Source organism: Peromyscus californicus, unplaced genomic scaffold (assembly GCF_007827085.1).
Source record: "Peromyscus californicus insignis strain IS unplaced genomic scaffold, ASM782708v3 Scaffold_2__1_contigs__length_46816999, whole genome shotgun sequence".
In the NCBI taxonomy this organism is placed as follows: Eukaryota; Metazoa; Chordata; class Mammalia; order Rodentia; family Cricetidae; genus Peromyscus; species Peromyscus californicus.
This window is the reverse complement of record NW_026294540.1, coordinates 14166460-14194227: the sequence shown is the minus strand read 5'-3', so window position 1 is coordinate 14194227 and position 27768 is coordinate 14166460. Positions and strand designations below refer to the sequence as shown.

Genomic DNA, 27768 nt, shown 5'->3' with positions numbered 1-27768 from the left:
CCCGCCAGGCCTCATCCCTTTTGTGCCATCCGGGTCTCTCGCGCCAGAGATAAAGTCTGTGGCGAAGCTTCGGGGCGGCCAGTACTGTTGAGCGCGTCCAGCGGAGGCGCCGCCTTAGCGGCCGGGACCCAAAAACAATGGCGGTAGGTACTCACTCGAGCCTGAAGCCAGGGCTAGGGTTTTGTTTGGGTCTCTACACAGAGTGAACAGCTCTCGGAGCTGCGGTCCGTGCTTGTGTGTGGACAAAATGGCGCCGCGGCCGCTTTCTGCGCTCGCCATCATGGCTTCCTGCTGCAGGGAGGGGGAGGTAAGGCGGTGTGGATGGGGGTGGGGAGCCGCAGGGAATGGCTCCTTTTTTCCAGAACTTTCCTCGTCCCTTCCCTCATCCCGTGTTTCTTCAGATGCCCACCGAACTGTGGGATTCATCTCGTTGACCCAGACTAGGGGTATGTGTCGCGCTTTGGTAGGGCTTCTGAGTCTATGCTTCCACTGGAGAAATAACGACTGGAAAAGGCCAGAAGGCGTCTCTGGAAAGTATCGGGTCAGAAAGGCAGTCTGTTCGAGGGACGATGTGTGAGGAAACAGTCGCAGGCCTTTGAGCGAACCCTTAGTGAGATGGGGTACTTTGCCTCCTCCTGCTTAGTGTTTGTCGGTGTGGATCTTCTCCTCGGCTGGAGTTGGGATTGTCTTAAAGAGTGAAAATTTGTCCAGTTATCCAGTTCCATTCCCTGGTACTTGTGCCTCAGAGCGACTCGTGTTTCCATTTTAAGTCTTTGAGAACCGCGGGGCCTTGTTTCTTTGAAGACCCCTTTCTTGACCCATATCAAAACCGTACCTAAGTGGCCTCTTTGGACAGGATATGCTATGCCCGTTTTTAATGAATCCTATCATCCTGTGATTGTTTTGTTTCTAGTTATAGAGAGAAAATATTCTTCTGAGCATTATGTATTCATCCCTTTTACTGACTAAAAGGTTTTAACTTCATATTGTAGACAAGGATTGCTCTTCCTGATAATTGGAATATTTGAAATTAGAGTGGTACGAGTCGTTTTTCTGCATCTCACTACTCTTTATGTCTAGTTGAATTTAAAGTAATTTTTATGAGGTTTCAAAGAGTAGATAAGCTTTTTTAAATTGTGGGACTGGTACTTCTAAGTTGTGTCTTGGGCCTCTTCATATACTTCAAGTAAAGAGTAGTGTTGTTTTTTGTGCTCCATAAATGAATTCGAATACTTGGATTCCGCAGTGTCCTCTACTGTAAAGACAATCCCCCAGAGAACTGGCCTAATATTGAGTATGCTGCTTACCTTCCTTTGCGTTGGGAAAGCATTTACATGCTCTGCTTCAGATAGGGTTTTCAAGATATACTTTTTTTTTTTTTTTTTTTTTTTTGGTTTTTTTGAGACAGGGTTTCTCTGTGTAGCTTTGCGCCTTTCCTGGAACTCACTTTGTAGGCCAGGCTGGCCTCGAACTCACAGAGATCCGCCTGGCTCTGCCTCCCGAGTGCTGGGATTAAAGGCGTGCGCCACCACCGCCCAGCTCAAGATATACATTGTAAGAAATGGGTGGCTTTCTCACAGACCCAGCAACTACATAGAAGGCAGTTTGCAGGCCGTGTTTTTAGGGATTTCTGCTAAACTGAAGTAAAGCTGAGTAGTTTTGCTTAATAGGACTTCCTTGTATTGTAAATATCCTTAGAAAAATGAAAGTTGTATTTTGTCAGGGACCATCTAATATTACGTGTGTTTAATGGTGTGGGTTTTGTTCCGTAGTGTTTTTTCCATGTGAAAGTGACAACTACTAACCTGTGTCACATAGTGGTTCTTCTGTGGCAGAATAAACATTAGTGGACTAAATGGTGTCTTTTTCTATAGTTTTCAGTTCTCTATTGGTTCTCAGGAAAATGAGCGTGTTTTACATGGCTGTGATCCTAACAACTGGAAGGCTGCAGCAGGCGCTTGTAAAGTTTGAGGGCCACTGTGAACACAAAGCAGGCATCCTCCTCAAAGCTTCGGTGGGAGGTGGTGCCTGTGATTTATGTTTGAAGTGCTTTTTTAGGTTGAGAGGGTATATCTCAGGCCAATCTGAAGTCTTTTCTAAGGTTAGTGAGAACAAGAGTGAAAGAAAATGTGTTTTAGATCACTGTCACTCTTAATGGTGTAATAGAGCAACATGGATCACTAGTGGGTAGCAAAGACAGAGAGATTGCGGTATTTTAGGGGCATCCGCTAGTGTTTCTGGTTGTCAGCTGTAAAGTAAGGTTGACCTTGATTCTGACGGATGAATGCCTTTCACCACAAAATTATTCCAGTCCTGGAAAAAAAGAGCATGGCTAGTGGGATAAGAACCTCCCCTGCAGCTAGCTTCCTTTTTGTTTCTTACTATTCCTATTGAGGTGTACAGGTGGTAGTTTAGCACATAATTTATGCATTTCACCTCCAGTTATAAGTTTGTCCTTTTAATTATGTGTACTTAACTGCTGAGCCATCTTTCCAGCCCCCAAATCTGTCCTGTTTCAAAGTGTGTAGTTTTATTATTGGAATCTGGTACTGGTTTTGACCCATTTTTATACCTGAGTAAAATAAAACACTTCCTTTATTTTGGTACCTTATTTTCTGGACTAATCTTCCCAAGGGAAAAGAGTCAATCATGATTCTTGATGAAAGACTGTAGTTATCTTCCCCCTGAAGTCCTAAGTCAGAGATTGGTAAACACTTGGTGAAAAGGAGCAGCTGGTGAATACTTTTGGTTTTATGGGTAATGTGCAATCTTTCACACTGTTTACTTGCTTTACCAACCTTTTTAAATACAAAAAATTATTCTTCTGGGCTCAATGACATGGGTTTTTAATCCCAGCAGAGGCAGGTAGATACCTGATTTTGAGGCCAGCCTGGTCTGCAGGATGAATTCCGGGCCAGTCAGGGCTACATAGAGAAACTTTGTCTCAGAAAGAAAGAAAAGAGCACAAGAGTTCTGCAGAAAAGTAATGTCTTTGCCAACTCCTGTCCTGAGGCATCTGTTCGCTGGGTGAACAGATTTATTTTCCTGTTATTTTCCTTCTCCAGTCAGATACCTGCGGTTCCACTACATACGGTTCAGATCTGTTTGTTTTCCAGTGCCTCTTACCAAAATTCAAGCAAATGTTGGGTTTGGTGGTATGTATCTGTAATTGCCGTTTCAGGGCTTGTCTTACCTATGAAATGTTATCTGAAACTCAATTCAAGGGAACTTTCAGGTTTTAGTATATACTTGAAAATAAGATACTTTCTATTATTCCAGCTTAAATCAGATCATTAGTAATTTTTATTGTTGTTCGTTTGTGTCCTCCCACCCCCACCCCAAGATTTCTCTCTATAGCCTTGGATGTCCTGGAACTAGCTCTGTAGACCAAGCTGGTCTCAAACTCAGAGAGGTCCACATGCCTGTCTCCTGAGTGCTGGGATTAAAGGCGTGCGCCACCGCCACCACGCAGGACTTTTCTTTGTAATTAAAATATTCTAGCATTTCATACATGAGTACTGTTATACATCATTTGCACCCCTCTGTAGTAGTTCTATGGTAAGACATTATTTGGATTGCACAGTTCTCAGAAGCAGGGCTGGTGGTGGTTGGAGGTTTTTTTTTCCAGCACTGGTGATTTAAGACAGATCTTCATACTTGAAGCAAGCGGTTCTACCACTGACCTACATCTTCTACCATAAATAGCTTTAGTGAGGGGGATACAACTGAAATTCACATCTTGAGCATTTATTCGTGGGCTTTTATGCTGGTTGCTGTTACGAGTACAAAGATAGGTGGCCTTCTGTGAACTAGAAAGTGACAAGAAACTGAACCTTAGGTGAATCAGGTCTCTGAAAATGTGTGTGCCGTTGTGTTTTTGTTTTGGTTTTGTAAGTGTTGGGACTTACCTCAGTGATAGAGAACTTGCCTAACAATCATGAAACCCTGGGTTTAATCCATAGCACTGCAAAATAAAATTTATATTGTAATATTGCCTATAAAATGCTTTAACGTGGAAACGGCTTGATGTTTCCATAGCCCAGAGCATAAATACGGAGAGGCAGAACATGTTTTGCTGTACCTCTGTGCCAAGGGGATATTTTCATTAAAGAAGGTTAATTAGGTTCTCAGGTAAGGTAATTTTCTGCTTATTCTTTTATAATCTAGAAATGCTCCCTATGCTGCTTTAATATCTTATAGTTCTAAGTACCTATAAACCTTTTAACAGCTCATTCTAGATAGCTTTTTAATAATAATGAACAGCGATTTGATTGCTGGCAAGTCAGCAGATTTAATTCACACATCTAAAGTTTTATAGTTTCTTTAAATATTTATTGGAAATACCAAGAGCCAAGTCTTTTTATTTTTATACCTGTTACTTTGCTATATATACGTCCACTTGGAAATTAGCCATATATAGGTTTTGGTTTTCTTTTCTGGTAAAACTCAACTGTCTTCATTCCTTGCCCTTTTAAAAACCAAGAGACATTGGAAATGCAATTACAAACTTTGATTTTTATTTTTAACTTTTAGGCTACTGATGCAGAACGAGATGGACTAGCCCCAGAAAAGACATCCCCGGATAGAGAAAAGAAAAAAGAGCAGTCAGATGTGTCTATTTCTCCTAGAACCTCAAAACATCACTATTCAAGGTCACGGTCAAGATCAAGAGAAAGAAAGCGAAAATCAGGTAAGGAATTTGATGGGCTGAAACGTTGCCTAGATAGTGGTATATTCTGAATTTACTTAACACACTGTAACTATGTGTTGTAGCACCTACATGGGGATGTTTCATTTTGTTTTTTCTTCCAGCACTAAGTCTAGAACCTCGTACTCTGCTGAGTAGTCCCTACCATTTCATCACACCCCAAGCCCTGCAGTGCTACAAGGACAGAATGGACTCCATAGTAGTTCCAGGCTAACCTAGGCTGAATAGTGAGACAGTGTCTCAAGTAACTAGCCTTAAAGGCAAACATTTTGCTGTTGAAAGAAAGCAGGGCTGTGGTGACTTTAGTGTGGAGTGCCTAGCTTACATAAGAACATTGTAATCAGATGTTTCCTGTCCCGATCTCCTGGTTCCAAATAACCAACTCAGGCTGACTATTACTACTTAAAAATGCTCAGCCAATAGCTCAGGCCTGTTACTAGCTAACTCTTACATTTAAATTAACCGATGTTTCTATTTATGCTTTTACCATGTGACTCGTGGCTTGTGGCCTTTTTTGTTGGTTTTGGTTTTGGTTTGGGGGACAGGGTTTCTTTGTGTAACAGGCTTGACTGTCCTGGAACTCACTCTGTAGACCAGGCTAACCTCGAACTCACAGAAATCTGCCTGCCTCTGCCTCCCACATGCTGGGATTAAAGGAGGGCACCACCACTGCACGGCTTGTTACCTCATTTTTCACACGACTCACAACTGCCCTGACTCCCTTCTCTCCCAGCATTCTCCCTGTGTCAGGCTGTTAACAATGAGCATAATACACAGCAGAGCCTAACATTGCAAAGATTTTTTTTTTTTAGTATGTTTAAATCTCTTGGGCATTGTGATCACATTTAGAGTGAACATTTTCAAGCTTGATAAGACATTGCAGGATGATCAAAAATTAAAATCCATTCTGGGCTACATAAAACCCTGCCTGAAAAAAAAAAAGAATAAGAGAAAGGAAGTTTCTAGCTAACGTCCTTTTAACTATAAATCATGTCAAATTTAACCCAGACTGACGCTCCTTTGTGCTGGGATTGTGTGTGCTCAGCCCAAATCTGTTTTAATTTTTTTTTGTTTGTTTTGGGAGTTTTTATGTACACACATACATGTCCATGAATATATCTGGATGTTTATTTAGTATGTGTGTGGTATGTTGTGTGTGAGAGGTCTGTGAAGGCCAGGAGTTGACATCCAGTGAGATGGCTTAGTGTGGGGAGAGCACTTATGTGTAAGCCTGACAACCAAAGTTCAACCCTCAGAACCCCACATAAAGGTGAAAGGAGGGAACCAGCTCCTGACCTGTACACATGGACACATAAGTAGTAATAAACTGGCCAGGCCTGGTCTGCATAGCAAGTGCCAGTCCCTGGCCAGTCAGGGTAACATAAAGTCATTCTATTTCAAGGGAAGGGGAAGGGGGAGTGACTAAAAGAAAATGTAGTCTTTGGAAGACACAGCCCTCACTAGAAATTTCGAAAGTAGTGGTTTTGATTGCTTCCCCCCCCCCTTTTTTTTTTTAATTTATGTTAAAGATGTTTGTGTATGTTTATGTTATTTTTGGCTTTTTTGTGTGTTCGCAGATAATGAAGGAAGAAAACACAGGAGCCGGAGCAGAAGCAAAGAGGTAATTAACACTTTAGTGAATAGGTACTTTAAAATTCTTGTAAAGTGTCTGGTAGAAATGTTTGTGTGACTATTTGCCATTGTCAAGGTAAGTACCAAAACTTGAAATTTAAACGGTTAATTGGGTTTTTAAATAAGCATGATTTGGATTCATCATTTTTCAAGAAGATAGTTGTGTATATAAAAAGTGCCTTCAAAAGCTATTAACTTTTATTATATTGTGAAAATATTCACAATAAAAAATAGCATATGAAGAATAAGCTGGATTTTTAGGCCTGTGATACAGAGCTTCCATTAATTAATCTGAGGTCCCAGGTCTCCGTATCCTTGACAACTGCTCAAGATTTTTAAGTGTCGGTCATCTTTATCATTATTCTATTTGTGGGCTCCTTTTCTTCATTGAAAGCACTGAGTTTCCTTTCTTTTCCTTAGTGAAGCTAGTCCAGAAGTCAGCCTTATGCTGTTGGAATAAAAATGTGAGGGACAGCTGGAGAGGTGACTTTTCACTACAGCCTTAGGAAAAACAGAGGCAGCAGCTGTACTGCATAGGAGTTAACTTGCCTCCCCCACCTAAGAAGATGAGGACTGAGCTACCCAGGAAGAAAATCAGCAGTGAGAAAGGGAAAAGAGCCTCAGGGGGCTGGGCAAGGGACTCCGAAATCCAATATGGGCAGGGACTTCACCTCGTCCCCTAATGGAAGCTCTGTTAAATTTTTAATTTAGGAGAGTTTTTGTGAAAATGACTATTTTGTTTAGCTCACATGATAACATTTCTATAATAAATCATACTCAGCGTGCTAATGCGCGAAGAGACTGAACTGAAGACGCTGCAGACTCAGATAGCAAAATAATAAGCCTACTTCATGATAAGGTAACTATTAGTCATTCAAACTCCTATTTCCCTTAAATATATCTTAAATCAGTTAAGGGTTTAATGTTTTATAAAATTAATAGTAATGTTATGTTTGAAAACTGGTTTAAACTCTTATTAAAGTTTCTGGAATTGAACCGTTTATAGCATTTCTAGTCTGCCAATATATGGCAGAGTTGAGAAAGTTGTAAGGTCATAGAGAACTGGTCTTGAAACTAAGGTTTAGCTCGTGTCTCCAGGTCTCTTGTTAATCTGCAAGATAAAAAATCACTATGATCATTTTCTGATGTATCATTGTGCATGTTCCTAAATGATTGACTCCACTTTTTTGGTTTTTTTGTTTGTTCGTTTCTTGACTCTGTATTTAAAGTTAACCTCTAGTCAAAAGCAATATGCTATGGCCTATTTTGGGAAATATCTGTGTTGTGTTACAGTGGAGAAATGGTAGCCTGAGCAACAAAGGATGGGTCCCTGGCCCAGTTGAGTTACTGTGCCGCTTTGTGTTTTCACCTCTTGTTTCTATGAAATAGGAGAACAGTTTAGAGGATCTGAATTTCTCTTAGATTTAAGTTTAATAACCCTGAGTGGTGGGGGATTTAAGCTTTCACAAGGTGGCTTTCACATGTTTGGGTTGGGAAGTAAATAATAATTCCAGATTTGACATTTGAGTGGTAAGGTTGAGATTTGATCATACACTTAAGTTCAAAGTATGTATTTTATGATGACATAGGAATTGCTACCCCTGGTTTACATTTTTTGCTTCTCAATTAAAAATGGTAGTGCTGTTTTCAACCGTAGGTTCAGAAAATATAACAGAGCTGTAAGCCTGTTGGGATTGTGCAGGCTGATAAGTGATTGCTCCCTGGTTTGTAGACATTGAAAGATAAGGTCTTTGGAGAGAATGGGGCCAGAAATGAGGTTAGTTGAGGGGGGCATTGCTACTCCGCATAGTTTGAAATAGCAGTAAGTATTAACTTTTTGTTAAAGTAGACTTTGCTGCTTTTTTTGAAGTGCATTTTGTGAAGCATTGCTTTGTGTTTTTACTATTATCTCTTTTTTTGTTTCTTTTTGCTGTTACTGGGGATTAAACCTTGGACTTTATGCAGGCTAGTGAAACACTGCTGCCGAGGTACATCCCTCAGTTCCATTATTTTTATTTGTTTGTTTTGTGGTTGGGGGAAAGGTTTGGTTTTGTTTTGTTTTGAGACAAGGTTTTTCTCTGTATCCCTGGTTGTTCTGGAACCAGGCTGGCTTCAAACTCAGGTATTTCCCTGCCTCTGTCTCCCTAGTGCTGGGATTAAAGGTGTGTGCCACTACACCTGGACCTATTTTTTAAACTTAGTAGTGTGTCCTTTGGATTTAGAATGGGTTTTGTTAATTTTTTAAGAATGAGGATTCCACTTGAACCATGGCTTTCAGTATCTATTTTTTAAATCATTATTTTAAAAATACTTCGGGAACAAACTGCAATTTTGTATCTTAATCAGAAAATTGTAATTACATATGCAACATTTAGGTGATATGAAACTAGATGATTTTATTATTTGCCACACATTCCTAAGGTTACTAATGTTGCATCACAACATTTTTGTTTACTGATACCCATACTAACTCTTTTTGTTGCACTATTTTCCTGAAAGAACCAACTTCTTGTTAAAACAGGCAAGAAGACATGAATCCAAAGATAAGTCCTCTAAGAGACATAAGTCTGAGGAGCACAATGACAAAGAACATTCTTCTGACAAAGGAAGAGAGCGATTAAATTCATCTGAAAATGGTGAGGACAGACACAAACGCAAAGAAAGGAAGTCATCACGAGGCAGAAGTCACTCAAGATCTAGGTCTCGTGAAAGGTAACTAGTTTGGGTGGTGAGCCTCGGTGCCTTCCAGTACCTTTAACTTGTAGGTTATTCCTAGCATTACACACATAATCTTAGATAGGGTATTAGTTATTTCTCACTACCTTAATGTAGTTCTTTACCAGCTGATATCTGAAGGCTTTTAGAATCTTAGAATATATTTCAGTAGTAGAGAACTATCATGTCCAAAGTCCTGGGATTCAGTCCGCAGCAGTGGAAGAAAATCCATTTGGGTCTTTCTCATAAATCCAAAAGTGGCTCCAAAGCCACATTTAATTAGTGGCTAGATGAACTTTAACCTTTTTCCTTGTATTGAAAAGGTTACATTGTGGGAACTGGAGAGGTGGCTCAAGCGGTTAAGAGCACTGGCTGCTCTTCCAAAGGACCAGGGTTCAATTCCCAGCAACCACATGGCAGTTCATAATTGCAACTCCAGTTCCAGGGGATCAGACACCCTCATACAGGCATACATGCAGGCAAAACCTAATGTACATTAAATAAGTCTTTTTTTTAAAAAAAGGAAGAAACAAACGTTTCGTTGTTAAACTTTATTAACCCAGAAACTATTATTTTATAGGATTGGTGTAAAATTTGTTACCTCTTTAACTTCTGTTCTACATTTTCGTTTTTTGGTTTGGTTTGGTTTTGGGGATTAGAGGTGTCCAGATCGGGTTTTCTCTGTGTAACAGTCCTTAGCTGTCCTGGCATCTGCTTTGTAGACCAGGATGATCTCAAACTCACAGAGATCCACATACCTCTGCCTCCTGAGTGCTGGGATTAGAGGTGTGCAGCGCCACCACCTAGCTGTTGTATATTTTTTAAAAAGAGGTTTATTACTTTTTGATTCTGTTACTTTTTTGGTTTTTTTGAGACAGGGTTTCTCTGTGCACTTTTGGTGCCTGTCCTGGATCTTGCTCTGTAGACCAGGCTGCGCTCGAACTCAGAGATCCGCCTGGCTCTGCCTCCCAAGTGAGCAATAATTATTGGGCAATAATTTGTGTGATATCAAATATTTTTGTATGTTTGATACACTTTGACATAAGGGTCAATTTCCTTTCTGTTTTGTTTTTTAAAATAAACTTTGACAAACTTGTGTTAAAAATGTTCTAGTTTGCTTTCACCAGTCTGTTCTGTTGTGTTTCTGATATCAGAAACAGCTGGATCAGTGACAGCCAGTGCATATGCTCTGTAGTAATTTTCATGTGCCCAGTTGAGTATTTTTACCATTGTAGTGATAGATGCTAGTTTTGGCCAACATAGCATAAAATTTTATTTTAAATTAAGCTAAAGCTGGGAGGTTAGTAAGAATGACCATTTGCGCTCCAGAGTCAGAGTCTACTTGTACCTTTTATAACAAATTGGCATTAAAGTGAATCCAACTACAGAGTGTTTTTTTTTTGTTTGTTTGTTTTTGTTTTTGTTTTTGTTATTGGTCCTCCTTGTACAGGATAGAGCCCAACCAAGATGGCTGAGGGTGAAGAAACCCCTTTTCCTAATCTGTAAACAGTGCAGAGTAAATTTTTTTTTTCTGTCTTGGTTGCATTTTTTGGTTTTCTGTTTGTTTTTTGGTTTGTTTTTGTTTTTTGGTTAACCACTTTATAAGGTGTGCAGTGGAAAAGATAATTATGGGCTTGTCATGGTTACACATGCCTACAGTCTCAGCATTCAGGAATTAAGTAGGAGGACAGAAGTTCAGTGTCTGCCTGGGATATATAGTAAGACCCTGTACTTAAAAAGGGAGGCAACTATAAGCAATTCAAAGTTTATGCACTTGAATTTCAGACGCCATCGAAGTAGAAGCAGGGAGAGGAAGAAGTCTCGGTCCAGGAGTAGGGATCGAAAAAAGTCTCGATCCAGAAGCAGAGACAGGAAGAAGTCAAGATCTAGAAGCCGGGATAGAAAACGAAGGATTAGAACACGTTCCCGATCGAGATCCAGACACAGGCATAGGACTAGAAGCAGGAGCAGATCAAGAAGTCGAAGTCGGTAAGTGTTCATCCTCCTGAGTAAAGTATATCGTGCTCTTCACTATCCACCTTTTCTCAGTTGTACAACACATTATCTACTGATAGATCTAAAATATTTTAAATCATTACATCATCAGTAAAAACAAACTTAGGGCCTAGTGGTGTGTCTCAGTGAGCATGCTTATTATGCTTTGTCCAGGGGTTCTGTGCCCTGCACCACAGAAAACATTTCCTATACACATTCTTACACAGTATGTGATTTGAACAAAATTTATTATGTTCTTTCTGTTTGGTTTGGTTTTGGTTTGAGATTTGGCGTTTTTTGTGTAGCCCTGAAAGGCATTTGCCATCACACCCAGCAATTACGTTCCTTTTTTTTTTTTTTTTTTTTTTTAAATCACAAGGGCTAATTTAATACTCTATATTATCAGGCTATTTGTGTTTTGTTTTCCTAATTTACTTGTTTGATGTATTTGATTGTTTTGCCTGCATGCATGGTGCCTGAGGTCAAAAGAGGACCATCAAATCCCTTGGAACTAGGGTTATGGGTGGTTGTGGACTGAAGCCAGGTCCTCTACAAGAGCAGCAAGTGTTCTTATCCACTGAGTCATCTCTAGCTACTGGGGTGAGTGGGTGTGTGGGTGTGTGGCCCACCTGTGGAGGGGCTATCAGCTGTTGTCCTCTATTGATCTTCGAGTTATTTGTTGATATGCGGACTCAGCTAGGGTGACCTACAACCTCCTGGGGTCTTCCTGTCCCCACAGTCTCAAACACTAGGGTTATAGCCATGCCCAGCTATTTTCATGGGTGGTAGGGGTTTGGATTCCGGTCCTCCTGCTTTCACAGCAAGTACTATTTCTCACTGAACCAGCTTTCTTCCTTTTTAATTTATTTATCATTATCATTTACACTTGTTTTATGGCGTGGTTTACATTCCTTTGTGCTTTGGTTTTGGTTTTTGTTTGGTCTTCAAGTTGGAGTCTCACTTTAGCCCTGGCCTGGCTGCCTCCCCATGGTTTCTGGGATTAAAATTTTGTTTCGTTTTGTGGGGGGTTTTTTTGGTTGTTGTTGTCTTTTTGATTGATCATTTTTGGTTGGAAAGAGGGTCTTCCTTTTCCTCCCTCTAAGCCCTCTTGTATACCCTTCCTTCTCTCTCCTTCAAATTCATGGTTTCTTCATCAGTTGTTACTATGTGCATAATACATGTATTTGTATGTACATATATATATATTCCCAAATATACTCTGTTGTAACTCTTTTTTTTTTTTTTTTTTTTGGTTTTTCGAGACAGGGTTTCTCTGTGTAGCTTTGCGCCTTTCCTGGAACTCACTCGGTAGCCCAGGCTGGCCTCGAACTCACAGAAATCCACCTGGCTCTGCCTCCCGAGTCCTGGGATTAAAGGCGTGCGCCACCACCGCCCGGCTTGTAACTCATTTTTAATTGCCTTTCAAGCAGTTAGTTCACTTTGGATGTTTTTTTGTTTTTTTTTTTTTTTTTTTGGTTTTTCGAGACAGGGTTTCTCTGTGTAGCTTTGCGCCTTTCCTGGAACTCACTTGGTAGCCCAGGCTGGCCTCGAACTCACAGAGATCCGCCTGGCTCTGCCTCCCGAGTGCTGGGATTAAAGGCGTGCGCCACCACCGCCCGGCTCACTTTGGATGTTTTTATTGGTCCAGGACATTGACCCTCCTTCCCTTATTTTTTTAAGATTTGTTCTGTGTATGGGTGTATATTTCCCTTGTATGCAGATGTCAGTGGATGTTGGGTCTCCTTAAATACTGTGGCCAGCAAATTGTCCATTTGCTAGAGGCAAGAAGGAAGTCCAGTTCAACTTGGCTCAGTAGCTGGTGTTAGTTCAAACCTTGAGAGTCTGGCACCCAATGGTTTATTTTAGGCATATTTAAGCACAGCACAATTTGGAAAAATGTTTCCTGGTGATAATTAACACAGCAAAACTTAAGAAATGATTATGTTGAAACTCTTGTACAAGTTACATCTTCCATGAAGATAGGTTCTATAGATTAAGGAAGCAGACTCGGGAGGAGGATAGTGCTGTGCTTGACTGAGATAAATAATCAAGATAAGGATCTGTGGAAGCTGGTGTTGCCTGGCCATTCACATGGCCCAGAAAGACACCAGGCTATTAACCACGTCTATTCCCAGCCTTCTATGCAGAAAACAGGTGTGTTTTCTTGGGACAGTACTGTGTGTTTAGCATTCCTGGTTTGCCTCTTGCTTATCGTTGAGCACAAGGACCTATATACTTCTTACAAGTGGAAGCCAGAAGAGGGCACTGGATTCCCTTCATCTGGGGTTACATTATAGGCAGTTGGGAGCTACCCAGCATGCATGCTGGGACCTGAACTTAACCACTCTTAACCACTGAGCCATCTCCAGCCCCATCAGATGAATTTTTTCTGTTACAAATTCCTATTTAGCAATTAATAACTATTACCTGAGACATTAAAAATAGTAGGAATATTTGAATCCTCATTGTGTGCATACTAACATGCAGGATTATGAAGCAAATCTTTGCACCACTGGATATGTAGGCAGAAAGTTGGAACTAGCCAGTATGATTCCAGCTGTAACATGGATATTAACTGGCCATATGTGTAAGGAATTTAGAATCACTATGAAAGATGTATTGATTGGGGCTGGAGAGGTGGCTTAGTGGTTGAGAGCACTGGCCGTTCTTGTTAAATTCCCAGCACTCGTAGTTGCTCATAACCATCTGGAACTCCCAATTCAGTGGGCCTGATGTCCTCTTCTGGCCTTTGTACCAAGCATGTAAATAGTGCACAGGCATATATGCAGATTTTTTTAAAGCCTCTACATATTTTTTGATGTATCGTTTGATTCTTGTTGAGCTATGTAAAGAAAATTAGTTTTTATGAAGATAATTATTGGATGGCCATAATGAGACACAGAATACTGGTTATTTCAGAGATAGAAAGAAGAGGATTGAAAAACCAAGAAGATTTAGCAGAAGCCTAAGCCGGACACCTAGTCCACCTCCCTTCAGAGGCAGAAACACAGCAATGGATGCCCAGGAGGCTTTAGCTAGGAGGTATGTCTATTTTCCCATTTAAGTCATTTTTTTCCTTTTTGAATAGCTGTCAATTGTGTAGGCAAATGAATGCTTTTAACTCAGAGGATAATCCTTTCCCTACCCCACTCACCCCCAGAAAATCTAACCATAAATACTGTTGCACATTGGTGATTCAGAGCTATATAAGTAGGTTTTTAGTTGGGAATTTTGTTGTCATTTGTTTTTAATTTGCATGTGCAGAAAGGCTGAGAAGTTTTTGCCTTTGTGATTAACTGATATTTTTACCATCACCGCCCGCATGAAAAAAACAAAGATTCAGTCTTTTGCATTTGAAAATTTTGAATTTTAAATCGTTCAGGAACCTCTGAGTTGTCTTTTCCTTTACTATTTTTTTCTTTATTAAAAACAAAACACTTGAACACTGAGAATTCTGTCACTAGATTTTAGTTTTAGTAGATACATATCATAAGCCAGTTTATTATCTTGTAGTATAGAGAGAACGTTGCATTTCCAAAGTTTCTGTTTGAGTGTTGGGCAGTTATGTGGCCACATTAGAGCAGGTCTGTGACAGAAATGTGCAGGGGCCAAAGAGCTGCCTCAGGAGGAGGCCAAAAGCCAAGCACTTGTTTGCAATTTTTTGCATATTCTGAAAATTTATATTTTTTGGATTTGGGTTTTTTTTTTCTTACAAAATTGAGTTTGTATTTTTTTTCATTATAAAAATACAGTTATCACAGTGTAACCCGATGTGCTGCTGCCCTGTGAAGCCAGCCTGGCAGAAACTCCACTGAACAGCAGCAGCAAAGGTGTGAGCTGACCCCTTCTTCATCCGTTCACCTCAGTGAATGGAGTTGGTTCCGACCTGCATTGGCCCTACAAGTGCAACCTATAGACCAATAGTTGTCTTCTTTCACGCAACAGAGTTAAAAAACCTAATATATGATGGTTTATTAACTTAAAGTATTTTCTAAGCATTGAAGTTTACTCTTTCTTACATACGGGCATCTATTATATTTTCTTTTTAATTGTTACTAAGGTAAAGTTGCAGGGTTGATATGTTGGTGCATATCTGTAATCCCTGCATTGACAGGTAGGAAGATCAGGAGTTCAGAGTTGTTCTTGGCTACATGGATACTTTGAGGGCAGTGTTAGGCTTACATGAGGCCCTGTCTCTAAAAACCAAAAAGGAGAAAATCGTTGTTACTACCATCAAGCTGTTTGATTTAATTATCAGTGATCTTGCTGTTACAGGTAGACAGAAAGCCCTCTAAAAAAAACGTTTGAAGTGTATTGGTTCATGCCTTCAATCCCAGTGCTCACAGGGCAGAGGCAGACAGATCACTGAGTGTGAGGCCACTCTGGGCTACATGGAGAGGTCTAGGACGGTAGAGGTACATAAAGAGTCCCTGACTCCAAACAAACCAAAAAACCCATAAAGAGACTTGTATATTTCTTTTTCTTTTTCTTTTTTGGTTTTTTAAGTGTCAGAATTTAAAGCAGTTTTGGAAATAAATGATTTGTGACCTATTTTGCTGATTAACATAATCAGAAACTTATTCTCAAGGATTATAGGTTATAAAACATCTTTTTTGTAAATTTAAGTACTTTTTAAAACAAATATCTGTTGAGGATGTACTTCAGTTGATATAGTGCTCGCCCAGTATGCACAAGCCCTCTGTTCCCTGACCCTGCCTATAATCAGTGTGGCACATACCTAATCCTAGCATTTAGATGGAGAAGCAGGAATTGTCTTAAATCTAAGGTCATTTTCACTACCTGAGTTTGAGGCCATCCAGGACTACATGAGTCACTCTCTGGAAAGGAAAAAACTGCAAATACCTGTTTAGTGTCTCAACACCAAAACATAACCATTTCCTCAATCCTGGTTGATTTGGACTGAATTAATGAGACCATATGACAGGTTTCTCTTTCAAGAACTAAGTGATACTACTTACTATCTGCTGTGTGGAAAATGAATTTGACAAAACATGGTAATTTAGTGTAAAGTATAATTCATTAATTCATTTTTGTTTTGTATTGAAATTTTTATTTTATGTTACCAGTTCTCTTGCTAACCATAGATTTCTTGATTTAGTAGCTTGTTAAGAAGGGTTTTTTTTTTTTTTTTTTAATTTTTTTTTTTTGGTTTTTAGATTTATTTATTATTTATATATTATGTACACCGAAGAGGGTGCCAGATCTCATTACAGATGGTTGTGAGCCACCATGTGGTTGCTGGGAATTGAACTCAGGCCCTCTGGAAAAGCAGTCGGTGCTCTTAACCTCTGAGCCATCTCTCCAGCCCCCAAGAAGGGTTTTTGCGTATCATCTTCTAAACTAAAGATTGTAGAGATCCTTTATTTGAATGAATATAAAATAGACTTTTTATTCAGGTTCATTCTTCCCTGTGCAGTATATTATAAATATTATTTTACCACTTAAACATATACATAATTTATCTAGTACCAGTATGTGGTTTGCAGGCTTTTAATTTTATCTTTGCTTTTTTTTTTTTTTTTTTTTTTTAAGCATTTAGGGTGAGAGTTAGAGGATATATAAAAATTTTGCTTTTAACAAGTTCAGCAATTATTTAAGAGTAGTCATGGTGGCATATATCTGTAATCCCAATGTTAGGTAAAGACAGGAGTGTCACGAGTTCCAGGCTAGCCAAAGCTACTTGAGACCCTGTCTCTAAAAAAACACACACACAGAAATTTCTAAACATTAGAGCATATACTACTTTGGTGAATATAGCAAAGTTTGCATCCCTGGTCCGTAGCCTGCTCTAGCCCTGCAGTTCAGGGCCAACATAGACAACATAACCCTCCCCCATTGTTCTAAAATGAATAATGACGTTTAAGAATTATATTGATATACTCTTTAACTGACTGGTACCTAATCTTAATAGGAGGGATATGATTCATTAATTTTCAAGTTCTGTGTGTAAAATGTTTGTGTATATACATGAAGATACATGCTGGTTTTACATCAAATTGTTTTAAATTGTCTTTGATAGGTTGGAAAGGGCAAAGAAATTACAAGAGCAACGAGAAAAGGAAATGGTTGAAAAGCAAAAACAGCAAGAGATGGCTGCAGGTAACTTAACGGTGCATTGCATGGTTGTAAAAAAAAAATACTTGAAAAATCCAGAAAATTCAATAGGAAAAATCACCTTTAGAGTGTTTTCATCTTCTCAAAAACCATTTTATGGCCCTGAGTGGTTATACTCCTTCAATCTTAGTACTTGGGAGAGACAGAGTTCAGGGCCAACCTGGTCTGAATAGTAAGGCCCTGTCTTAGCAATAACAACAACAAAACAAATTTGTGTGTGTGTGTGTGTGTGTGTGTGTGTGTGTGTGTGTGTGTGTGTGTGTGTGTGTGTGTGTGTAAATGTGTATGACTGGAGAGAGAAGCCCCTGTGTTATTCCTGACAAGCAGGACCTCTGCTTCTCTCCAGCCCCTTGTTCTTTTATTGTGATAAGATTTTTATCTTGGATTAAAGGTGTATGTTTTGTTTTTTTGGTTTTTTGGTTTTTTTTTTGTTTTTTTGTTTTTTTGTTTTTTGTTTTTTTTTTTTTGGTTTTTTTTTTTTTGTTTTTGGTTTTTCGAGACAGGGTTTCTCTGTGTAGCTTTGCGCCTTTCCTGGAACTCGCTTTGGAGACCAGGCTGGCCTCGAACTCACAGAGATCCGCCTGGCTCTGCCTCCCGAGTGCTGGGATTAAAGGCGTGTGCCACCACCACCCGGCCTCTGTATGTTTTGTTTTTTAATGGCTGTGTGTGTGTGTGTGTGTGTGTACACGTGCCCATGTTAAGTAAGCACTTAGATGCCATCCATGGTGACATGTATAGGTCAGAGGACAACTTCTGGAGTCAGTTCTCTCTTCCTCCTGTAAGTTCCGTAGTGGTCACGTTTTTCTTTTTACCCACCAAGCTGTCTCATTGTCTTAAAAACAGATAATTTTTTGATGAGTGAATAATGGTTATTCCTGGTAATAAACCTCCATAGCTGACTTCTTATGTTAGCTTAAGAACTTTTAGAGCCAGATATATATGGTATCCCATAACCACTTAGGAGGCTCCCTGCAAATTCAAAGTTGTTACTATTTGCAAAAACAAGGTGTAGAAGAAAGAATTTTTTACGAGGACTGTATTCTAGCAGGGGATGGTGCCTCAGGCCTTTCATCCTAGTACTCAGGAGACAGAGTAAAGGCAGTCTCTGAGTTTGTTACCAACATAGTCTACATAGCAAGTACCAAGCCAGTCAGGTTACACAGTAGGACCCTATCTTGAAAGAAGACGGGGGTTGAGGAGCCAGCTCAGCAGTTATCAGCACTGGCTGCTTTTCCAGAGGACCTGGGTCTGATTCCTAGTACGCACATTACAGCACAGGGCCAACTGTAACTCAAATTCCAGAAAATCCAGTGCTCTGTTGTTCTTTCTGGGACCAGACATCTATGTGGTACACATACATACAGGAAAACAAACACTCAAACTTTTTTTTAAAGACAGGATTTCTCTGTGTAGCCTTTGCTATCATGGAACTCATTCTGTAGAGCAGGCTAGCCTCAAACTCAGAGAGATCCACCTGCCCCTGCTAGAATTAAAGGCATATGCTGCCACCACCATCCAGCCAAGAATATTTTTCTTTGAAGGTGGCGGCTATGTTCTGGATTGACAACTTATTTGAAGAGTCTGGCACGTCTCTAGAACTTGACAATACCCTCTCTTGTGTGTGAACAATGCCAAAATTGTTCTAAATGCTTTAATTAAAATTGCTACTGGTGGGCCAGGTGGGGGTGGTACACCCCTTTAATCCCAGCACTCGGGAGGCAGAGCCAGGTGGATCTCTGTGAGTTTGAGGCCAGCCTGGTCTACAGAGCGAGATCCAGGAAAGGTACCAAAACAAAACAGAGAAACAGAAAAAAAAAAAAAATGCTACTGGTGCTGGGTGTAGTGATGCACGCCTTTAAATCTCAGCACTTGGGAGGCCAAGGGAGGCGGATCTCTGAGTTCAGCACCAGCCTGGTCTACAAAGTGGATGCCGGGATTGTTACACAGAGAAACTCTGTCTTGAAAAATCACATACATACCCTAGTTCATTTTACTGAAATCATGCTGCCTTATTTTGTGTACATTTCTTTGGCAATAATAAGCAAATATCTATTGATGAACACACTAACATGTATTTGCTAACATTTCCTTATTTGATGAAAATTATCTTTCCCTTTTATAAATGGTAAGGTTTTTTATATATATATATAATATATAATATATATATATATTATATATATATATAAATACAAACACTACTATTGTGTGAATTAGCTATGTCTTTTAAAATCCATTGTATGTTTTTCAGCAGCTGCAGCCACTGGGGGTTCTGTTCTCAATGTTGCTGCACTGTTGGCGTCAGGAACACAAGTGACTCCTCAGATAGCTATGGCAGCTCAAATGGCAGCCCTGCAAGCCAAAGCCTTGGCAGAGACCGGCATAGCTGTGCCCAGCTACTATAACCCAGCCGCTGTGAATCCAATGAAGTTTGCTGAGCAAGAGAAAAAGAGGAAAATGCTCTGGCAAGGCAAGAAAGAAGGCGTAAGTTCTTGTGTCCTTGTCATTTCACCACTAGCTAATGATTGCATCAAACAGATTGGAGTGAAAGCTGTCATTTTAAGAGCCAGTTTATAATGCTCAGGTTTGCCATGATTAAAACTGAAACTGTGTGTGTGTGTGTGTGTAACTTAGAAAAAAAATATGACTCATTTGCATGCTTCTCAATTGTGACCTTTTTTGAATGATAATATTGTTTTGGAATATCTAAATGTTGAATTCATTTGAACCAAGCTTTTGAAGAAAACCAATTGTTTACATACATTTATAAGGAGTGGAGACTAAGCAGCTTGCTAAAAGATACATAGTGAGCCAGGCATGGTGGCTCATGCCTCTAGTCCAAGCTCTTGAGAGGCTGAGGCAGGTGGATCAGGAGTTCCTAGACAACCTGGGTTACAGAGTGCAATGCTGTCTCAGTAGGCATGGAATATATTATGAAGTGGTATTCATTTAGGTTTTATTCCTTCATAATTCTAACAAGTGTTAAGATAATTATAAATTATAGTAATAGGATTCTTTAAATTGTTTGATTTGCCTATGTTGTGGAATTTATAGCATAATAAACTTTTAAGTTTTACATATTCTAAAATTCAGTGCTTTTTAACAGGACAAATCTCAATCTGCTGAAATATGGGAAAAATTGAATTTTGGAAACAAGGACCAAAATGTCAAATTTAGGAAGTTAATGGGAATTAAGGTGAGTTATGCCTTAGGGTTGATCCTAACTTATGTTTTTTCGGCTTCGTTGATTTCTGACTTCAAAGTATTTCAGTCATGTGTCAGTTCCAAGTACTTAGTTGAGGATATTTCTTCTCCAAGTTAATCTCATAGACATGACTATGCCATAGTTATCCTTACTGTTGGACAATACAGACTGTTTTGACATGTCTCTTGATGATGCCTGCTGAGGCTACTTAGTGAGACCCTATATTAAAAAATCTAAAGCAGCCAGGCAGTGGTGGTGCATGCCTTTAATCCCAGCATTCAGGAGGCAGAGCCAGGCGGATCTCTCTGAATTCGAGGCCAGCCTGGTCTATAGAACGAGATCCAGGACAGGCACCAAAACTACACGGAGAAACCCTGTCTTGAAAAACAAAACAAGGGCTGGAGAGATGGCTCAGAGGTTAAGAGCACCGACTGCTCTTCCAGAGGTCCTGAGTTCAATTCCCAGCAACCACATGGTGGCTCACAACCATCTGTAATGAGATCTGGCACCCTCTTCTGCATACATAATAAATAAATAAATCTTTAAAAAAAAAAAAAGAAAAACAAAACAAAAAAATCTAAAGCAGGACTGATAATGTAGCTCAGTTGTTAGTTCCTTTGTTTTTGGTTTTTGTTGTTGTTGTTTGTTTTGTTTTGTTTTGAGACAGGATCTTGATGTATATCCTCATCTAGCTCTAGGTAGAGTTCTTGCTTAGCAGTCCTAAGGATCTACGTGGGTCAAGTTCATTGGTTTTTGGAAGTAGGGTTTCTCTGTGTAGACCTGGCTGTCTCTGTAGACCTGAGTGCTGGGATGAAAGGCATGTGCCACCACTACCTGGCCAAGTATCATCTTAGGCCACATAGAAAGTTGGATGATAGCCTGGGCTACATAGAAACCTGTTTCCGATCTTTCTTGGTCTTTTGATGAAAGTTTAAAGAGGAGTAATGAATTTCCTGGGGGAAATAGTAATGTTCTTTTAGATGAAAAGTAGCCTAGTATGGTGGTGCATTCCTAATCCCAGTACTCAGGAGAGGCAAGCAGATCTCTGTGAGTTCAAGGACAGCCAAGGCTACACAAAGAAATGCTTAACCATTAATGTGTAGAGAATTAATTTGATGCAAGCCCTGGAAAGATACAAAGAAATGGGCTCTTTGTTGAAGGAGATGTTTAACTTAAGCTGGCTTTTGTTTGGTATTTATTTATTTAATGAATGTGAGTGCTCTATCTGCATGTACAACTATCAGATCCCACTATAGATGGTAGTGAGCCACCATGTGGTTGCTGGAAATTGAACTCAGGGCCTCTGGAAGAGCAGCCATCTCTCCCACCCCAGCTGGCTTTTACTTTAACGAAGTAATCTCCATGTGCTCCACCCCACCAATGCCTGCATGGCTTTTTCCTGTTACATCCAATAAAATAGCTAATACTTCTGTCCCTGAAACATGTGTATCCCTATTTCACTCTATATATGGCATTTATATGCTTAAGTCTTTGCACTATTCTTGACCGCACCACTAACAGGAAATTATTGTTTGTCATCGTGCTGTGTCTTTGCATGTATAACTTACTATCAAGGTTACTATTTTATATCTGGGACTGGAGAGATGGCTCAGCTGTTAAAAGCACTTGTTCTTCAAGAGGACCCATGTTTAATTCTTAGCACCCACATGGCAGTTCACAACTGTTGGTAACTCCAGTCCTAGGGGAACCAACACTTTTCTGATCTCTGCAAACATTGCACGCACATGGTTTACCAACATACATGCAGATAGTACAACCGTGCACACAATAATAAAAGTTAAAAAATAAATTGTTTGTATGATATTTAGAGTGAAGATGAAGCTGGCTGTAGCTCGGTTGACGAAGAAAGTTACAAGACTTTGAAGCAACAAGAAGAAGTTTTTCGAAATCTTGATGCTCAGTATGAAATGGCAAGATCACAAACCCACACACAAAGAGGAATGGGTTTGGGTTTCACATCTTCAATGCGTGGAATGGATACAGTTTGAAAAATATCAACTTGGGACTTTATAGACTTGTTCTGATGTCAGGTCCTTGTTCACCAAACAGCTAGTATTCTAGCTTGCATGGGTGTTGCATTGACTTTAATTTATTGAAAAATACGATTTTTTTGTAAATATCAGATCAGTGATACTGGTGTTAGTGTTGTAATCAGGTTAAACCCACTTCCATTAAACTTGACAGGACTATAGAAGGACAATATTTTTTAGTTCATGAATTCTACTTTTCAAATATATTAAAGCTTCGGGTGGGATAAAATCTCATACATAGATTTTCTCGTGTCCGCTGTCTTGTGTACTTTTGTACTTAACCTTGTACAGTTATTTTCATCTCTTGAAACATGAAAGAAATGTTAAGTAGATGTTCTTTAGAAGATCTGGCCATTTGGTACATAATCTGCACACATATGCTGGGCAGTGATAATAAAAATGGTTTTCTCAAAACTGGTGTTAATTTAAGTTACCTGGTGTTCTTGTTTGAGTCTGTTGTATGTAGCGTTGATGTTACAATTAAAAAACACTGGCTATAATGCTTTTTTACAGCAGCTGTTTTAGGGTATAAGCAATACTACAGTGCGCAGAAATGTAAAGGGAAGGTGAATGGAGCAAATTTATTATTATAGTAGTTTTCCTATTATAAGGCAGAATTGATGTGCAGTATTTGTTAGTCCATGTTATTCAGGAAGTAGGTTAATGCATTAAAGGGATGTGAGCACTTTTATATTAATAAAGTGCCTTATGACAAGTCTGTTGTATGCTACTTGCTCATTATCCCTTTGCAGTCTTATCAGAAACTGAGACATTAGAAACAACTTTTTTGTGGGGGGGAGTGGGTGTTTTGAGACAGGGTTTCTCTGTATAGCCTTGGCTGTGCTGGAACTCACTCTGTAGACCAGGCTGGCCTCAAACTCGGAGATCCACCTGCCTCTTTCTCCCGAATGCTGGGATTAAAAGCATAAATACCACCACTTGGCTAGAAACAACTTTGAGGAGCTGAGTGTGGTAGTCTGGTCAATAACCCAAGCACCTGGAAGGCTAGAGCTTTGAAATCTTGTTTTGTGTGAGGGTGTTTATGTAAGGAACATCCAGCTAAAATGATGATGAATGACTTACATAGATCAAAGGAAGGAGCTGCAGGCAAGAATTAAAATTTTTTGTTTGTTTTTGTTTTGAGACAGGGTTTCTCTGTGTACCTTCGGAGTCTGTCTTGGAACTCGCTTTGTAGACCAGGCTGGCCTTGAACTCACAGAGATCCACCTTACTCTGCCTCCCTGGTGCTGGGATTAAAGGCGGCGGCCGCCGCCACCCCCCCCCCCCCCCCACAAGAATTATTTTATGCATACTTGCCAGGAGAATTAATTTTGAACTAGATATACTGACCTAGCTTTGCCTGCAAGAGAGAGACTGAGTAAAAAAAAAAAAAAAGTTTTCATAAATAAGGCTGAAAAACTTGGATTCAGTTTCCAGTACATGACAGCCTGCAAATTCTTATTCGTGTTACCTGGGCTCTGACACCTAACCTCCATGATCAGTGCACATGTATGGTACACATAGATCCAGGCAAAAAACAGGACCAGAAAATTCTTTTATATAAAGGATAAAGGGTAACATGCTTAGTTTAAATGAAAATCCTTTCGATCTCCCGCTCATCCTATTAGCTCATTTCTGTAGTTTTTAATCATGAATCCAACCCCCATAGTTCCTCAAAAGCCTGACATTTGTTTTCCTTCTATTAATTATGCCTCTTGGAGAAAGGGAAGAAAGGCTAGATGCTGGAATCCTATCCCTAGGGAGGCTAAGACAGGAAGATTGCCCCAGGTCTGCCTAGGCAACTCGTAAGGGCCTGGGGAATATAGTGCAGTTGCTCCATTTGCCTAGCCATGGATTTGATCCCCAGCACCAAATGAACTGGGATACATGACCTCTCAAAAGTCTCCTAGACCATCACTGCAAACAGAGCCATTCCCCAAGCTGTATTATGACAGGGTTTCTCTGTATAGCCCTGGCTGTCCTGGAATTTGGGGCTGGCCTCAAACTCAGATCCACTTGCCCAGCACATTTTTTTTTTCCCACTCATTGGCCCACTGATGGCAAGATGAGTCACCACCAGCTCTATTGGTAGTCACCCATTAAAATTTTCTTGATAAAATTTTCTTGAGTTCTTATTTTTGCCAGGTTGGCTCCAACAGTCACAGACTGATCTGGAAATACATCCTGAGCATGTGCTAAAGGTTTCCATCACTGGAAGGGCAGACTTCGTTAAATTGGGCTAAGTGATGTTTAATGTTAGAGTGGATTATTCGTGACCCATCTACCCAGGGAAAGAGATCATGCAAGTCTGTATGTAAAAAATAAACTTGTAAGACCTTAAAGGATTAATCACCTAGAAGCCTCAGGTGGCCTGAAGAACTTGGAGCTGGAAGAGTTGAGAAGATAACAATAGCAGGAAGGCTCCTGAGGGGATCAACATCTCACTAGACCCTCTCGGGAGAACTGAAACATGCCAGCATGAGGAGGACCTCCACCAAAATTTTCTTTGGGAAAACAGAAATAGGTCTGCAGACTGAAATATTCCCACCCCCAAATTCCCTTCTCTGGCACATAAAACTCCAAGCCCCCAGTGCACGTCTCTACTCTGGAGAGACTACTGGGTTCATTCTGATTAGACAGTATGCCTCTGTAGAGATCGGCCTCTTATTTTCATGTGACCTTCATCAATCTCCATCTGTCAGGTCCAAAGCAAACAGTTCCCCACACCCCAAAAGGCAGTCCAAAGAGCCAGAAATAGGATTTCTGGCAGATAAAAGGCAGCATTCCTCTGGAATTTGTGAAACTCATCTTCCTTACTTCTGACAGAAGGGACCTATGGCTACCTGTGGTACCGATCAGCATCAAAGCACATGGCTGGAAAAACAAGTGCCTGTACCTGTTAACACATTTCAAAGTCCACCCTAGCCCCTCCCATCTCCCCTGCCTTAAACTCCCTCCAGGAGGGCTCTGCCACCACCATCTGGCTTGTTAGCCATTTTCTGTTCACTATACTTTCTCTGCTCTGAACTCTTTCTAATGCCGCTGACTTCTCTCCTTCATATCCCAATAAAGACCTTCCACTGAACTATATTATGGATCCATCATGTCCTCTGTTTATACGCTAACAAGACCTTTAAGAAAAAAATCATGGGGGCCGGAGAGATGGCTCAGAGGTTAGGAGCTCTGGCTGTTCTTCCAGAGGTCCTGAGTTCAGTTCCCAGCAACCACATGGTGGCTCACAACCATCTGTGATGAGATCTGGTGCCCTCTTCTGGCCTGCAGGGATACATGCAGGCAGAACACTGTATACATAATAAATAAACCTTTAAAAAAAAAAAAAAGCCGGGCGGTGGTGGCGCACGCCTTTAATCCCAGCATTCAGGAGGCAGAGCCAGGCGGATCTCTGTGAGTTCGAGGCCAGCCTGGGCTACCAAGTGAGTTCCAGGAAAGGCGCAAAGCTACACAGAGAAACCCTGTCTCGAAAAACCAAAAAAAAAAAAAAAGAAAAAAATCATTGAGAGTGAAACTTTGGTGTTGGAGCTATCTGCAAGTCACCCATGTTCCAATAAGTAATGCCCCCCTATTTACTTTTAATTTATCCATGTTCCAATAAGTAATGCCCTCCCCCCTTTACATTTTTTTAATTTATTTGGTTGGTTTTATGAGTCAGGGTTACCTTGTGTAGCTCTGGCTGTCCTGGAACTCACTCTATAGACCAGAACTCATAGAGATCCACCTGCCTCTACCTCCCGAGTGCTAGGACTAAAGGCATTCACCACAACTGCCCAAGTCAACTTTTGACTAGTGTGTACGAGGTCCTGAGTTTAATACCCAACACCACTAAAAAAAGACTTAAAAAATAGATCTTCCACAGGCCTAGTTTCCTCTCTATTGTCTGTAGGATGAATTGCAGCTTCAAGGTATCACATCAAAATAAAACCATCTCCATTCCCAAATGTCTCCATATCCCACTTATTTCAAATGACCACTTATTTGACCAGTTTAAGTCCCAACACTGGCAACTACATACTTTTCCCTTTCTCTCAATACCTTTAACCAACACACATTCTGTTCTTATCTTTTTTTTTTATAATTTATTTATGTGTATTTGATGTACATTGATGTTTTATATGCATGTATGTCTGTGTGAGGGGATCAGATCCCCTAGTACAGGAGTTACACACCGTTGTGAGCTGGCATGTCGGTGCTGGGAATTGAACCTGGGTCCTCTGGAAGAGTAGCCAGTGCTCTTAACCACTGAGCCATCTCTCCAGCCCCTTGCTCTTATCTTTTAAATATTTTCTACTTCTACATACCTTTTTCCCCCACCACTATTGCTGCTATAATCCAAACTTGCTTCCCCCACCCTCTTTTCGGTGCCGGAGTGTAAACCCTCAGCATCATACAAATCAGAGCTACAATCTCTAGGACCCCACCCTCACCCAGTCCCCACAAGCTACAGTTTCCTACTTTACAATGAAAACCTATCAGTCTGTTTGCTAGCCTCAATGAACTGTTTTATTTCATTTGTGCTCTATCTTTTAATCAAGACTATCTTATCAAAAGGTAAGTTTGCTATTAGGAACGTACCATCTGTTTAAAATGTTTTAGGATTTTAGTTGGTAGGCAGTCTAGGAAAACTTGGCTAATGTTCCAGATTTCACTGTGCTCCACTTTGCCTTTATCTTCATTTTCTTTCTCTACCCCGGCCACCAATTTGCCCACTTAATCTTTCCCATTTCAGTTCGTGTTCTTCCCTTCACTGACAGAAACCAACAGGGTATTTTTTCTTCTTTTCTTCTTTCTTTTTCTTTCTAAGAAGGGAGGCTAGACAGGCTATCTTATGTAGCCTAGGCTCACCTCAACCTTGTCTCTGAGGATGCCCTTGAATTCCCGATTCTAACTATGCCACAGATGACCTAACTATATTGTTTCTTTGTTACACGCTATAATTTCCTGTATTTTTAACATGTGATGACAAATAGCCATTCAAACCCCGTGCGACAAGAAAGCAGAAACATTCATAATTACGGGGTTTTCTGGGTTTGGTTTTTGTTTTTTTAAGCGTTCGGGAGGGCAGACATAGTACTCTGGTCCTAGAGAAGTGTCTGACACATTACAAGCAGTGAATATATATTGAATGAATGAATGGTGAACCCACAAAAAGCCCCCTGAGAGAAATCGAAAACAATGTAATGACCTAATTTTGCTTACATTCGTTTAAAAAATAAAACAATCACAATAAACCAAAGTGGCTTGTGTCTACGAGCACAAACGTCTGCAGCAAAGCTAGAGTTCCTGTTTTCTCTTTCTGACGTGGGGCAAACGTA

At 40.2% G+C, this 27768-nt stretch overlaps 1 protein-coding gene across 3 annotated transcripts; it reads left to right on the top strand.

The window, feature by feature from the left end:
* Positions 1-8: 8 nt before the first annotated feature.
* Positions 9-23153, top strand: Rsrc2 (arginine and serine rich coiled-coil 2). Of its 3 annotated transcripts, XM_052755406.1 has the most exons (12): positions 12-143; positions 4039-4131; positions 4534-4690; positions 6286-6329; positions 7122-7199; positions 8840-9052; positions 10841-11044; positions 13970-14092; positions 17091-17170; positions 19434-19666; positions 20289-20378; positions 22217-23153. In XM_052755406.1, exons 5-12 carry the CDS (start codon positions 7192-7194, stop codon positions 22394-22396), a joined length of 1131 nt encoding a protein of 376 aa, XP_052611366.1. In that variant the 5' UTR covers positions 12-143; positions 4039-4131; positions 4534-4690; positions 6286-6329; positions 7122-7191; the 3' UTR covers positions 22397-23153. The 3 variants fall into 3 exon arrangements, with proteins under 3 accessions (XP_052611365.1, XP_052611364.1, XP_052611366.1); XM_052755405.1 differs by lacking the exons at positions 4039-4131; positions 7122-7199 and having other exon boundaries at positions 9-143; positions 8862-9052; positions 19437-19666; XM_052755404.1 differs by lacking the exons at positions 4039-4131; positions 7122-7199 and having other exon boundaries at positions 10-143; positions 8862-9052.
* Positions 23154-27768: the final 4615 nt, after the last annotated feature.